Source organism: Ylistrum balloti, unplaced genomic scaffold (assembly GCF_031769215.1).
Source record: "Ylistrum balloti isolate Yb309-2 unplaced genomic scaffold, AGI_CSIRO_Ybal_v1 Utg370590, whole genome shotgun sequence".
Classification (NCBI taxonomy): Eukaryota; Metazoa; Mollusca; class Bivalvia; order Pectinida; family Pectinidae; genus Ylistrum; species Ylistrum balloti.
This window is the reverse complement of record NW_026782366.1, coordinates 2,086,896-2,102,871: the sequence shown is the minus strand read 5'-3', so window position 1 is coordinate 2,102,871 and position 15,976 is coordinate 2,086,896. Positions and strand designations below refer to the sequence as shown.

The 15,976-nt window shown below is 36.1% G+C and overlaps 1 protein-coding gene across 1 annotated transcript in view; it reads right to left on the bottom strand.

Annotated features, from left to right (window-relative positions):
- The window catches only part of LOC132556795 (signal transducer and activator of transcription 5A-like), a 54,924-nt gene that overhangs the window by 6,969 nt on the left and 31,979 nt on the right, over positions 1-15,976 (bottom strand). Inside the window, exons 21-23 of the mRNA XM_060221241.1 lie at positions 15,803-15,973; positions 15,260-15,326; positions 10,475-10,579 (exon numbers count right to left, since the gene is read on the bottom strand). Of these exons, the coding sequence (XP_060077224.1) occupies positions 10,475-10,579; positions 15,260-15,326; positions 15,803-15,973 (343 nt within the window). The remainder of the gene's footprint in view (positions 1-10,474; positions 10,580-15,259; positions 15,327-15,802; positions 15,974-15,976) is intronic.

The following is a 15,976-nucleotide window of genomic DNA, read 5'->3' as shown; positions in this document are numbered from 1 at the left end:
CTCCTCATTCATTGGTTTAACTCAGTATATGGTCTCTTCCTTAGACAAAAGTTTGGAAGTATGAATAGAACAGTTTTTTGACGACATTATTATATACCATCTCTACTAGAAAATTGTCAACACGGCACAAAACATCATGTGACCATGTCCATTTGGTAAGTAATAGGTTCCAGTATAAATAAGATAGTTACAAGTTGTATTAATTGTCTTTTCAACACAGAAATTATGAGTTAGTAGTTTAGGATATCTCCAAAACATCAAAACTCAAAGTTACAAAGTCTGTTGTTTGTTTCTGACAAACCTGAAAATAATCTATCAACAGTATTGAAGAACTCAGTTTGTGATAACTCTCACCATTTCATCATAAGATTGCTGTGTGTTTTACCGTTTGATGGCCCTAATGACCTTTCATGTGTTGACAGGTTGACAAAAGTTTGCTGAGATGAAACTTTGAAGAATATAAAACTGAAGACAAATTTCCATAACATCTTGTTTTAATTGTTTCTAAAATGAAATTTATGAGATCAGCCTGTTGCCTTACCATCTATTACAGAATATAAGTATTCCCCTCAGGTCTTTATCTGCATGTAATTAAACCCCCTTAGTCATATCTGTCACAAATGCAGGTACATCTATTTGTTGTTGTGAATGGTGAGTGAATTGGTCACGTGTGCGTGTGTGTGTATGGGTGAGGGAGGACGGGTAGCGCAGGGCTGGACAAGAGAGACGAGCGGTCATTGTTTGGCAGAGCTGTTTGGCCATGTTGTGATTATTTTCCTGGCCATTATTTGTGTGTGATGAAGTTGGATATCCAACTGGGGTAAGTATTCCTTCAAAATTGTTGTCTTAGTTGGCTATTTCATGCCATATTTAATTTGTCCCTATTACCGGTCAACAAATCTATCTATCGATGCGTGTCCACTCGAGCGTAACTATTTGCTGTTATCGTATACAGGTGTGTTGGTTTTAAATGTCATTATTAACAGTATTAGGTAATTAGGATTTATGTTGTTTTGGAGTAAAATAATGTGTTGATATGTACAAGTAATTTAGTTGCTTTTAAGTGTATATTTTGCTTAGTAACATGATTTTGTTCGAGCAGTTTATCTATGGAAGCCCTGAGTTGAAGTTGTGCTAGGGTTGAGTGCACGCAGGTGTAAAAGTACAGAAGGCACTCATTAGCATATATACATTTGTTTTGGCATTATTATTTAAAGAAAATGGTCATGCATCCTAGAATTGAATGTTTGTAGGGTTATATGTACTATTAGATTTATCATTTATAAAGGGAAGTAGAATTGATGGTAAATCATATAGTTAGTTAAGGAATGTCTTAGTTGGATTAATGTATGGATGTGCATGAGTGTTTATGATATTTTGTTCATGTTTATTATAGCTTCACACGATGGGCAGACAACTAAGTTAGGCTACCCAGAGCCTGCAAAGAATGTGACAGACTGGTATGCAATGGGACTGGCCAGTATTGCAACAGCAACCACAAGGGACACGGTAAGCTACCAGGACGTTGAGACAAGATGTCCGACGGGCTAATCATTCAGTGTTGGTGTTGTAGATCATGTTCTGAGATAGATCAATGATGCTGATATGCATATGATATGCTGAAATGGTGTTAGCCTTGGGCTACATTTTGTATACACTTCATGTGCTGTCTTGTGCTTGTGGACGACAAGTCGGGACCGGTCAAGATAACTTGTTCTTTGAGTTTGTAGGATTTCCTTGGAGAAAGGTGACAAGACTCCCAGTGTGTGAAGAGACTGTAGTGTAACATTTAGACAGTAGGTGTGGAAGAAAATGTGGGTGAATGCGAGTGTGTTATTGTCTATATTTAGTGTACTTAGTGTAAATAAACCTGTAAATATATGTATTGCAGTATCTCTTGTAATTTCCTGTGAGTGCTGAACTGAGGCTTGTCCCATGTTACAAATTGGTAGCAGAGGTGGGATAACTGACGTTAAGTAATTTTGGGAATAGAACACATGAGATAACGTTGGGTTAGATTGCTTGACTTTTCCCCATTATTTCTTGCCCAACTTTTCAGTAATTTCTGGGTGCACTAGGGGTTGTTTGGAGTAGGGCATACTCACGGGTAAGTGGTATACCTGACGGATGGTGATGATATACAAGGCCAGACAAGGTGAGTATATTTCATTCTTATGTAATTAAGGTCTTTTCTTTCAGTTTGTTCATTTTCTTTCTTGCATAATTTTCATCATGTCAGCACTCCATGAACTTATAATCATGGGAAAGGAATTGGGCTATGAAGGTACAGAGTTGCAGAAGTTTGTTCGAGAGGAGCAAGCCAAGGAGAGAGAGAATCCGGAAAAGGAGAGAGAGGAAAGGCAAGCACAAAGGGAAGCAAAGTTTGCTTTTAAGATGGAGACAGAGAAGAAAGCTATGCTTGCTGAACAAGCCAAGATAGAGGCTGAGAAAGAAGTGAGAGTGGAACGTGAGGCAGAAGAGAAAATAAAGTTGATGGCAGAAGAGGCTAGAATAGAGGCAGAGCATGAGGCCAGAGCATGAGGCCAGAGCATGAGGCCAGAGCGGAGGAGAAGGCGCAAAAGGAGCACATTCGTAAGATGGAACTCCTCCAAGCTGGAATTGGCACGCAAGCGGAACAGGTAGATCAACCTCCCAGAAATTTACCCGAACATAGAGGTCCAAAGTTACTGGCCTATGATGAAAGTAAGGACAACATGGACACTTATATCCAGAGATTTGAAAGATATGCAATGGCCCAACACTGGAAGCGAGATGACTGGGGAGCAAATCTGAGTGCGTTACTCAAAGGGAAGGCTTTGGGTATGTTCTCCCGGCTATCTGTTCAGAAGTCATTGGACTTTGAGGAGCTGAAGAAGGCGCTGTTCAAGAGATTTGAGATGACTGATGAAGGGTTCAGAAAGAGTTTTAGTCCGCAAGACCCGAAGGAGGGGAGACCTTTGTCCAGTTTGCCATCCACATTGACAATTACCTCGAAAGATAGATCGAGCTGACTAAGACGGAAAAAACATAAAATGGGTTTAAGGCCTTGAATCTTAGGGATCAACTTCTCTACTGCTGTATGCAGGATTTGTCACTTTTCCTGAAGGAAGGAGTTCTGTTATCATTAGAAGAAATGACTAGGCTGCTGATCAGTTTGTTGCTGCAAGAGGAACTCAAGCAAATGCATTGACATCCAGAGGACACAGCCAGAAAGGTGGAGGACACAAACAACCGTCTGCGGGTGGCAGATTGTCGTAAAAAGAAAGCTGGAGAAAGCAGAGTAGCTTCTATGACACAAGCACCTGAGAGAGGTTTGGACAGAAGGACACAGCAATCTTTCAAGAGGGACACTTCTCAGGAGTTGAGTGTGGCATGCAATATGAAGGTACCAAGGGCGTATGTGATGCTGATAGTGTTTGGCAGAGTGGAAGGGAAGCTGGTCACTGTGCTAAGAGATACTGGTTGTGATGGGATTGGAGTGAAGAGAAGTCTCTGGTTGACCCCCAGAGGATTTCTGGCAGATTTAGAACCTATTACTTGGCGGATAGTTCTTTAATCAGATGTCCCCTAGTGTATCTTGAGGTGGATACATCCTATTCTAAAGGAAGCATGGAAGCCTTTATGTTGGAGTCTCCACAGTACGAATTAATAGTTGGTAATGTGAAAGAGGTGTGTCCTGTGAATGAACCAGACAAGAACTAGAAAATAGAAGACGGTTCAGGCGGTTAAGACCACAGACCAGGTAAGGAAGAAACAATGACCCTATGCACCTCTTAGTGTACCCGAGAGCTTTGGAGAGATTGGCAATGTTCAGGAGGTGAAGGAGGCACAACAAAATGACCAAACTTTGGAGAAGTTTAGGAAGTTGGCAGTGAAGAAAGAGCCTTATGTATGAGACGATGGAGGGAGATTAGTGGTTTTTTTGGTCTTTCTGTATCGAGAGTTCAAAATACCGAAGGTTGCCGATGGGAAAGTATTCAGACAGTTGATAGTGCCAGAAAAGTACCACCACCAAGTTATGAAGCTTACGCATGAGTCCATCATATCTGGTCACTTGGCAGCGAAGCGTACGTTGAATAGAGTAAGAGTACTCTCCAAATTTTTTTGTGTGTCAATGCACTTTTCAAGAGGGTAGCCGTTGACATTGTGGGTCCCCTTGAGCCAGCCACAGAACAGGGAAATAGGTATATTTTGACCGTGGTCGACTAGGTATGTGGAGGCAGTAGCATTGCGAGGCATTGAGACTGAGCGAGTTGCAGAGGCTCTGGTAGATATTTTCAGCCATGTGGATGTACCAGTAGAGATGCTAACAGACCAGGGAGCTCAGTTTATGTCCAACTTAATGAAAGAGGTTAGTCGACTACTTTCGATTTGGTAGTTGACCACAACGCCTTACCATTTTGTTTGAGTAGTTTATCTATGAAGCCCAGATTTTTAGTTGTATTTACCAGAGTATAAATAAACACCTCAGGTCTTTATCAGGGTATAAGTTAACACCCCATGCCTTTATCAGGGTATAAATAAACACCTCAGGTCTTTATCTGGGTATAAATAAACACCTCAGGTCTTTATCAGAATATAAATAAACACCTCAGGCCTTTATCAGGGTATAAATAAACACCTCAGGTCTTTATCTGGGTATAAATAAACACCTCAGGTCTTATTCAGAATATAAATAAACACCTCAGATCTTATTCAGAATATAAATAAACACTTCAGGTCTTTATCTGGGTATAAATAAACACCTCAGGTCTTTATCAGGGTATAAATAAACACCTCAGGCCTTTATCAGGGTATAAATAAACACCTCAGGCCTTTATCAGGGTATAAATAAACACCCCAGGCCTTTATCAGGGTATAAATAAACACCTCAGGCCTTTATCAGGGTATAAATAAACACCTCAGGTCTTTATCTGAATATAAGTTAACACCTCAGGCCTTTATCTGGGTATAAATAAACACCTCAGGTCTTATTCAGAATATAAATAAACACCTCAGGCCTTTATCAGGGTATAAATAAACACCTCAGACCTTTATCAGGGTATAAATAAACACCCCAGGCCTTTATCAGGGTATAAATAAACACCTGAGGCCTTTATCAGGGTATTGATAAACACCTCAGGCCTTTATCAGGGTATAAATAAACACCTCAGGCCTTTATCAGGGTATAAATAAACATCTCAGGTCTTATTCAGAATATAAATAAACACCTCAGGTCTTATTCAGAATATAAATAAACACCTCAGGCCTTTATCAGGGTATAAATAAACACCTCAGGCCTTTATCAGGGTATAAATAAACACCGCAGGCCTTTATCAGGGTATAAATAAACACCTGAGGCCTTTATCAGGGTATAAATAAACACCGCAGGCCTTTATCAGGGTATAAATAAACACCTCAGGTCTTTATCTGGGTATAAATAAACACCTCAGGTCTTTATCTGGGTATAAATAAACACCTCAGGTCTTTATCTGGGTATAAATAAACACCTCAGGTCTTATTTAGAATATAAATAAACACCTCAGGCCTTTATCAGGGTATAAATAAACACCTCAGGTCTTTATCTGGGTATAAATAAACACCTCAGGTCTTATTCAGAATATAAATAAACACCTCAGATCTTATTCAGAATATAAATAAACACCTCAGGTCTTTATCTGGGTATAAATAAACACCCCAGGTCTTATTAAGAATATAAATAAACACCTCAGGCCTTTATCAGGGTATAAATAAACACCCCAGGACTTTATCAGGGTATAAATAAACACCTCAGGCCTTTATCAGGGTATAAATAAACACCCCAGGACTTTATCAGGGTATAAATAAACACCTCAGGCCTTTATCAGGGTATAAATAAACACCTCAGGTCTTTATCTGAATATAAGTTAACACCTGAGGTCTTTATCAGGGTATAAATAAACACCTCAGGCCTTTATCAGGGTATAAATAAACACCCCAGGCCTTTATCAGGGTATAAATAAACACCTCAGACCTTTATCAGGGTATAAATAAACACCCCAGGCCTTTATCAGGGTATAAATAAACACCTCAGGCCTTTATCAGGGTATTGATAAACACCTCAGGCCTTTATCAGGGTATAAATAAACACCTCAGGCCTTTATCAGGGTATAAATAAACATCTCAGGTCTTATTCAGAATATAAATAAACACCTCAGGTCTTATTCAGAATATAAATAAACATCTCAGGCCTTTATCAGGGTATAAATAAACACCTCAGGTCTTATTCAGAATATAAATAAACACCTCAGGTCTTATTCAGAATATAAATTAACACCTCAGGCCTTTATCAGGGTATAAATAAACACCTCAGGCCTTTATCTGGGTATAAATAAACACCTCAGGTCTTATTCAGAATATAAATAAACACCTCAGGTCTTATTCAGAATATAAATAAACACCTCAGGCCTTTATCAGGGTATAAATAAACACCTCAGGTCTTATTCAGAATATAAATAAACACCTCAGGTCTTATTCAGAATATAAATTAACACCTCAGGCCTTTATCTGGGTATAAATAAACACCTCAGGTCTTATTCAGAATATAAATAAACACCTCAGGCCTTTATCTGGGTATAAATAAACACCTCAGGTCTTATTCAGAATATAAATAAACACCTCAGGTCTTATTCAGAATATAAATAAACACCTCAGGCCTTTATCAGGGTATAAATAAACACCTCAGGCCTTTATCTGGGTATAAATAAACACCTCAGGTCTTATTCAGAATATAAATAAACACCTCAGGTCTTATTCAGAATATAAATAAACACCTCAGGCCTTTATCAGGGTATAAATAAACACCTCAGGTCTTTATCAGGGTATAAATAAACACCTCAGGCCTTTATCAGGGTATAAATAAACACCTCAGGTCTTTATCTGGGTATAAATAAACACCTCAGGCCTTTATCTGGGTATAAATAAACACCTCAGGCCTTTATCTGGGTATAAATAAACACCTCAGGCCTTTATCTGGGTATAAATAAACACCTCAGGCCTTTATCTAGGTATAAATAAACACCTCAGGTCTTTATCAGGGTATAAATAAACACCTCAGGCCTTTATCTGGGTATAAATAAACACCTCAGGCCTTTATCTGGGTATAAATAAACACCTCAGGTCTTATTCAGAATATAAATAAACACCTCAGGCCTTTATCAGGGTATAAATAAACACCTCAGGTCTTTATCAGGGTATAAATAAACACCTCAGGCCTTTATCTGGGTATAAATAAACACCTCAGGTCTTTATCAGGGTATAAATAAACACCTCAGGCCTTTATCTGGGTATAAATAAACACCTCAGGTCTTTATTGGACTGATGATGAATGTCAAGCTACATCTTAGCAGTGTTGTTCATTTTGTTAATGAATATAAGCCATGCTTCACCTAGCTATGTACTGTAGCAAGCAATGTGTGTGGTATTAGCCATGTTACATATGATATCATAATAATAAGAAGTCAAGGGGGCAAAGAACACATATTGTCAAAGCATATAGAGAACAATAAACATGGTACAAATGTAGCAAAAGTTACATGCATTGATCTACTATAAGCCTCTGGCCTCAGAAAAGTTTAACTCATTTACCTAAGTTTGCTTATTTACTGAAAGCATTGCTATGTCTTTTATTTTTTGTTTTTTTTTTTTGTTTTTTTAATTTTCTTTTTATTCAGAATTTTCAGCAATATATGGTATTGATTACATTCATAGCATATCATATTCACTCAGACATCACACAGCTCACATGTACACTAGCTTGCAACATTGATAAAAAAATACACATATATTACTTTATTAAGAGAAACAGGAAAAGAAGAAAAACAGAGGAGACTGGCAGAGAAAGAAAAACAGGAAAGGATGAAAAAAAAAAACAATATTAACAAATAAATCCTGATTTTGCACTGTAGCTCATCTATTTGCAAATATATATATATATATATATATATATAGTACCAAAGGTAATTTGAAATAAAAATCAAGAAACTGACAGAGGGCTTGTATTGTGTTTACCATAAATCAAAGATAATAACTTCTACTAATTTTTAATCTATAATTCTAGGAGGGTGTTCCATTTTTTCCATTCCTTTTCTAGTTTTTTAACAAAATGATCCCCTTTGCAACATGCTTTATATTTTTGAACATAATAATGATCTTTTATGGTATTAATTATGGAATTTACTGATAGAGTATTTTGAAAGCATCTGGTCTTATAAATATAATGCTTGATCATAATTAAAATTTCATTATCTAGTCTATTACTTGTTCCTGACTGTGATACTATGCCAAAGAGGAAAGATTCCTTGTTGAAAGAAAAAGGGATAATTAAAGCATCCAATAATGTTTCAAAGCTGTAGAGGAAATTTTGTACTATCGAACAGTCCCACAGTGTATGCACTATTGTTTCCCTATTTTGATTACAAAAAACACATAAAGGGTTATTTAAAAGGCCAGATTTGCATAGATATACATTTGTTGTCAGTATGTGATGGAGAATTCTTACTTGGAGCCATTGAAGTTTTGTATTTGTAGTTATTCGAAATGGAATTTTATATATTTTTTCCCATTTTTCGTTGCTAATGTCAAATGTTTTCCCCCCATTTCTTCCTACCTGTTGGAATAACCTTATTTTCTGAGAGTACTACATAAAAGTCCTTAGCTCCTTTAGTGTTTTTGTAAATGATTTCTAAATTAAGAGGCATAATTGGATACTCTAAATCTACTCTGCAATTATGCCCAATATTATTCTGATTTATATATCTTCTAATTGCTGATAAGATACCATAATATTGCACAAAATTCGTATTTATATTGTATTTGTCATTAAATTCATCATGTGTATAGAAAGTATTAGTGTTGAAATCTTTTATCATGTCATTAAAAATAGTAATTCCACATCTATACCATTCAGGATAAAAAACACACTTCTGGTTTACAGTTAACCTCTCATTATAGCATAGCGGCTGTTTTAAAAATGATGGTTCCTTTTCCTTTAAAAGATCTTCTTTACAGGAAAGTTTACTCCACGCTTTAAAAACATCTTTCCAAAACAAGTTTGTACTTCTATTTTGACATACAGATATATATTTACTACCACAGTTAAAAAGAAGGTCAGTATTGATATATGTTTTTAATATTTCCTGCCATTTTCCTTGTTTTTGAAGAAGCCTCCTTATCCAACTTAATTTTAAAGATTCTATAAATGACAATAAGTGAACCATATTAAGACCTCCCTCTCTATAATTTTAAACAACAACATCTCACTTAATTTTATCTATCTTTCCATTCCAAAGGAATTCACACAGGATACTATTAAGTTTAAGAGTAAAACTCTCACTTGGATTAGGTCTTTTACTTTTTTGGTAGTAATAAACATTCATATTATATCTGAGCCCTGCACAATCATGATCAACTTTCTTGTTGCAAATCCATGTGTTCATTATTCCTCTCAAGTATTTACAAGGACTTTCACTTACCTGTACATATAGATGTATTTTACTCTTAAATTTTTCCATTATAACTGCAAATATCAAGTGAATTTTTCTAGTGTAAGTATGAAGAAATATAGGGTAGGTTTCATCTCACATTTTTTTAGTTTTTAAAGTATTTGTTAAATTTTCCTACTAAGCCCTGCCCCTCTAAACCCTGGAACTGACACCCATCATTTATACACAGTTAATTCCCCTTCTCCAAAAATGTTTCACACTAAAATGAGAAAGAAATCTGGCATTCCTATAGAAGGAGAATTTTTAAGAATTTGTACGATTTCCACTATTGGGCTCCAACCCATGAGCTCCAGGGGGTTGAAAACCACTACTGATATAAAACTGATACCACTTTACCAGAGGATGCTTTAGACTAAATTGAGACAGAATCCAGTCATTCCTGCAGAAGGAAAAGAATTTTAAATCATTTCCTCCATTTGCTCTTTTGGGCCCACACCCTCCCCACCCAGAGGCCAAGACCCTGGACCATTTATAGAAATTGATTCCCATTTATCCAATCAATCCTACAACAAGGAGTAGAATTTTATTTTCAAATTTCTTCTTTGGGATTCTATTTCTTTGGCCCCATGGGGCTAAAATCCTCCATTTGTACACAATTTGTTTCCCTTAACCCAAAGTTGCTTCTGACCAAATTTGGCCAAAATCCACTTTGACATTTATGCCTGATAGTGATATTAAGGAAAAAAGGTTGATGAACAATAAACAGATGACTGCCTTTAAATCATGTAAGCCAAAATAACTGTGAATTATACCTTTACATACAGTTCTCACTCTGACAAAATATGAATCTGTTTATTGTGTCATTACCAGGAGTATTTTGTGATAATAAAAAATTACAAGACCTGCCTAAAACAAAATGTGAAAATAAAAAACTGGAATATATTGTAGCAGTCCACTAACTGATTAGAGGTGGACAGTGCTGAAACAAATGACAGAAATTTACTATTGCTTACCGTTTTAACCCACTGCCTGATGGAGGTTCTGCCGTTAAGCTGTCCTCAGTTTCTGCTGATTTCTCACGTTTTCGTGACATACCGCTATTCTGTGTTGGTACAGCACTAATAACAAGGCAATTACACATTTTATAATATCCCAAACATGTCAGGATATTATTGTGTCTGTTACACAAAACTTCTTAACCATTCTAGTAATCTCAAAAAGACTTAATAAATATCCATGTACACTGACACAGACTAGATAAATATCCACATAATCTGACACAGACTAAATAAATATCCACATAATCATGACACAGACTAGATAAATATCCAGGTACACTGACACAGACTAAATAAATATCCACATAATCATGACACAGACTAGATAAATATCCAGGTACACTGACACAGACTAAATAAATATCCAGGTACACTGACACAGACTAGATAAATATCCAGGTACACTGACACAGACTAAATAAATATCCAGGTACACTGACACAGACTAAATAAATATCCAGGTACACTGACACAGACTAGATAAATATCCAGGTAATCTGACACAGACTAGATAAATATCCACATAATCTGACACAGACTAGATAAATATCCAGGTACACTGACACAGACTAGATAAATATCCAGGTAATCTGACACAGACTAGATAAATATCCAGGAAATCTGACACAGACTAGATAAATATCCAGGTAATCTGACACAGACTAGATAAATATCCACATAATCATGACACAGACTAGATAAATATCCAGGTACACTGACACAGACTAGATAAATATCCAGGTACACTGACACAGACTAGATAAATATCCAGGTACACTGACACAGACTAAATAAATATCCAGGTACACTGACACAGACTAAATAAATATCCAGGTACACTGACACAGACTAGATAAATATCCAGGTAATCTGACACAGACTAGATAAATATCCAGGTACACTGACACAGACTAGATAAATATCCAGGTACACTGACACAGAATAGATAAATATCCAGGTAATCTGACACAGACTAGATAAATATCCAGGTACACTGACACAGACTAGATAAATATCCACATAATCTGACACAGACTAGATAAATATCCAGGTAATCTGACACAGACTAGATAAATATCCACATAATCTGACACAGACTAGATAAATATCCAGGTACACTGACACAGACTAGATAAATATCCACATAATCTGACACAGACTAGATAAATATCCAGGTAATATGACACAGACTAGATAAATATCCAGGTAATATGACACAGACTAGATAAATATCCAGGTAATATGACACAGACTAGATAAATATCCAGGTAATATGACACAGACTTGATAAATATCCAGGTAATCTGACACAGACTAGATAAATATCCAGGTAATCTCACACAGACTTGATAAATATCCAGGTACACTGACACAGACTAGATAAATATCCAGGTAATCTGACACAGACTAAATAAATATCCAGGTACACTGACACAGACTAGATAAATATCCAGGTAATCTGACACAGACTAGATAAATATCCAGGTAATCTGACACAGACTAGATAAATATCCAGGTACACTGACACAGACTAGATAAATATCCAGGTAATCTGACACAGACTAGATAAATATCCAGGTACACTGACACAGACTAGATAAATATCCAGGTACACTGACACAGACTAGATAAATATCCAGGTAATCTGACACAGACTAGATAAATATCCAGGTAATCTGACACAGACTAGATAAATATCCAGGTACACTGACACAGACTAGATAAATATCCAGGTAATCTGACACAGACTAGATAAATATCCAGGTAATCTGACACAGACTAGATAAATATCCAGGTACACTGACACAGACTAGATAAATATCCAGGTACACTGACACAGACTAGATAAATATCCAGGTACACTGACACAGACTAGATAAATATCCAGGTAATCTGACACAGACTAGATAAATATCCAGGTAATCTGACACAGACTAGATAAATATCCACATAATCTGACACAGACTAGATAAATATCCAGGAAATCTGACACAGACTAGATAAATATCCAGGTAATCTGACACAGACTAGATAAATATCCAGGTACACTGACACAGACTAGATAAATATCCAGGTAATCTGACACAGACTAGATAAATATCCACATAATCTGACACAGACTAGATAAATATCCAGGAAATCTGACACAGACTAGATAAATATCCACATAATCTGACACAGACAAGATAAATATCCAGGTACACTGACACAGACTAGATAAATATCCAGGTAATCTGACACAGACTAGATAAATATCCAGGTACACTGACACAGACTAGATAAATATCCAGGTAATATGACACAGACTAGATAGATATCCAGGTAATATGACACAGACTAGATAAATATCCAGGTTATCTGACACAGACTAGATAAATATCCATGTACACTGATACAGACTAGATAAATATCCAGGTAATCTGACACAGACTAGATAAATATCCACATAATCTGACACAGACATAAATATCATAATCTGACACAGACTAGATAAATATCCACATAATCTGACACAGACTAGATAAATATCCAGGTACACTGACACAGACTAGATAAATATCCAGGTACACTGACACAGACTAGATAAATATCCAGGTAATATGACACAGACTAGATAGATATCCAGGTAATATGACACAGACTAGATAAATATCCAGGTACACTGACACAGACTAGATAAATATCCAGGTACACTGACACAGACTAGATAAATATCCAGGTAATCTGACACAGACTAGATAAATATCCAGGTACACTGACACAGACTAGATAAATATCCAGGTAATCTGACACAGACTAGATAAATATCCAGGTAATCTGACACAGACTAGATAAATATCCAGGTAATCTGACACAGACTAGATAAATATCCAGGTTATCTCACACAGACTAGATAAATATCCACATAATCTGACACAGACAAGATAAATATCCACATAATCTGACACAGACTAGATAAATATCCACATAATCTGACACAGACTAGATAAATATCCACATAATCTGACACAGACAAGATAAATATCCACATAATCTGACACAGACTAGATAAATATCCACATAATCTGACACAAACAAGATAAATATCCACATAATCTGACACAGACTAGATAAATATCCAGGTAATCTGACACAGACTAGATAGATATCCACATAATCTGACACAGACTAGATAAATATCCACATAATCTGACACAGACTAGATAAATATCCAGGTAATCTGACACAGACTAGATAAATATCCAGGTACACTGACACAGACTAGATAAATATCCAGGTAATCTGACACAGACTAGATAAATATCCAGGTACACTGACACAGACTAGATAAATATCCAGGTACACTGACACAGACTAGATAAATATCCACATAATCTGACACAGACTAGATAAATATCCAGGTACACTGACACAGACTAGATAAATATCCAGGTACACTGACACAGACTAGATAAATATCCAGGTACACTGACACAGACTAGATAAATATCCAGGTAATCTGACACAGACTAGATAAATATCCAGGTACACTGACACAGACTAGATAAATATCCAGGTACACTGACACAGACTAGATAAATATCCAGGTACACTGACACAGACTAGATAAATATCCAGGTAATCTGACACAGACTAGATAAATATCCAGGTACACTGACACTGACTAGATAAATATCCACATAGACACAGACTAGATAAATATCCAGGTAATCTGACACAGACTAGATAAATATCCAGGTAATCTGACACAGACTAGATAAATATCCAGGTAATCTGACACAGACTAGATAAATATCCACATAATCTGACACAGACTAGATAAATATCCAGGTAATCTGACACAGACTAGATAAATATCCAGGTAATCTGACACAGACTAGATAAATATCCAGGTAATCTGACACAGACTAGATAAATATCCAGGTAATCTGACACAGACTAGATAAATATCCAGGTAATCTGACACAGACTAGATAAATATCCAGGTAATCTGACACAGACTAGATAAATATCCAGGTAATCTGACACAGACTAGATAGATATCCAGGTAATATGACACAGACTAGATAAATATCCAGGTACACTGACACAGACTAGATAAATATCCAGGTAATCTGACACAGACTAGATAAATATCCAGGTAATCTGACACAGACTAGATAAATATCCATGTACACTGATACAGACTAGATAAATATCCAGGTAATCTCACACAGACTAGATAAATATCCAGGTAATCTCACACAGAGTAAAGAAAATTTACATGAATCATATCATTATTATCACTTTAAATGATTTTCTAGCAGAATATTCACCTGGCTTGCAGTTATTACTTCTTTTCATTCAATGTGCACAAAAATCACAAAACCTCAATTTGATTTCCACACACTTACAAGAATATACTCTACCCGTATGAAAGATATTCCAATTTTGCCAGTAGACATTATCATGGTAAATCTCAGGTTAGTCACAAAAAATTGAATAAATATTGTTAAATCTATTTGCTTTACACTGTAGTAGTTATCTAAAAGTATATCTTCACACCAAACTATCTTATCAGTCCTTGGTCATAATTCAACAACATAAACAAGAATATATCTGGGACTAGAGAACAAGCTTGGAGGTTACATTAAGAAGATGAAAATAATCAGAAGTGTTTGTGGTTAATATTTTTAAAGCAGAAAAACAGAAAATAACCTGTCTACTCAAACATCTCACTTAAATCAGATAAAAACTTACATGATATCTTGTATCAAAGTTCCCATGTGCTTGTAACGAGGATTGTGTGGCTTTCTTGAATTCCTTCCTGAAACAAAAATATTCAAATTAAGAAAAGAGTGTAAACTATGAAAGAGAATTGCAACAAGCTTACAATGTTAATTAATTCCAGGTAAGTGAAAGGTGACAATTTACCTGGACGACTTAGCCAACAATTTACCTGGACGACTTAGCCAACAATTTACCTGGACGACTTAGCCAACAATTTACCTGGAAACCTTAGATAACAATATACATGGAAACCTTAGCTAGCAATTTACCTGGAAACCTCAGCTAACAATTTACCTGGACACTTCAGCTATCAATTTACCTGGACACCTCAGCTAACAATTTATCTGGACACCTCAGTTAACAATTTCCCCGGACACCTCAGCTATTAATTTACCTGGACTTCTTTGCTTACAATATATTGTATTTGATGACAGAGTTAACAACTCTGGTAACAATTTACCTGGAAAAATAATCCGTCTCGTGACCTTATACACAATTCCTGTAATAGTTTACCTGGAAACGGAAGCCAGTATTTTTTGAATGCCTGGTCCTTAGGTATGTCTGGATACAGGTATAAAAGTTTGTCTACATCTTTGACTCTTTCAGCGAGACTCTTCACACTAAAGTCATCTCCCTCGTATGGTTGTGCAAAGTTAACCTCTCTTGTCTCTTTTGTGCCATCACCTA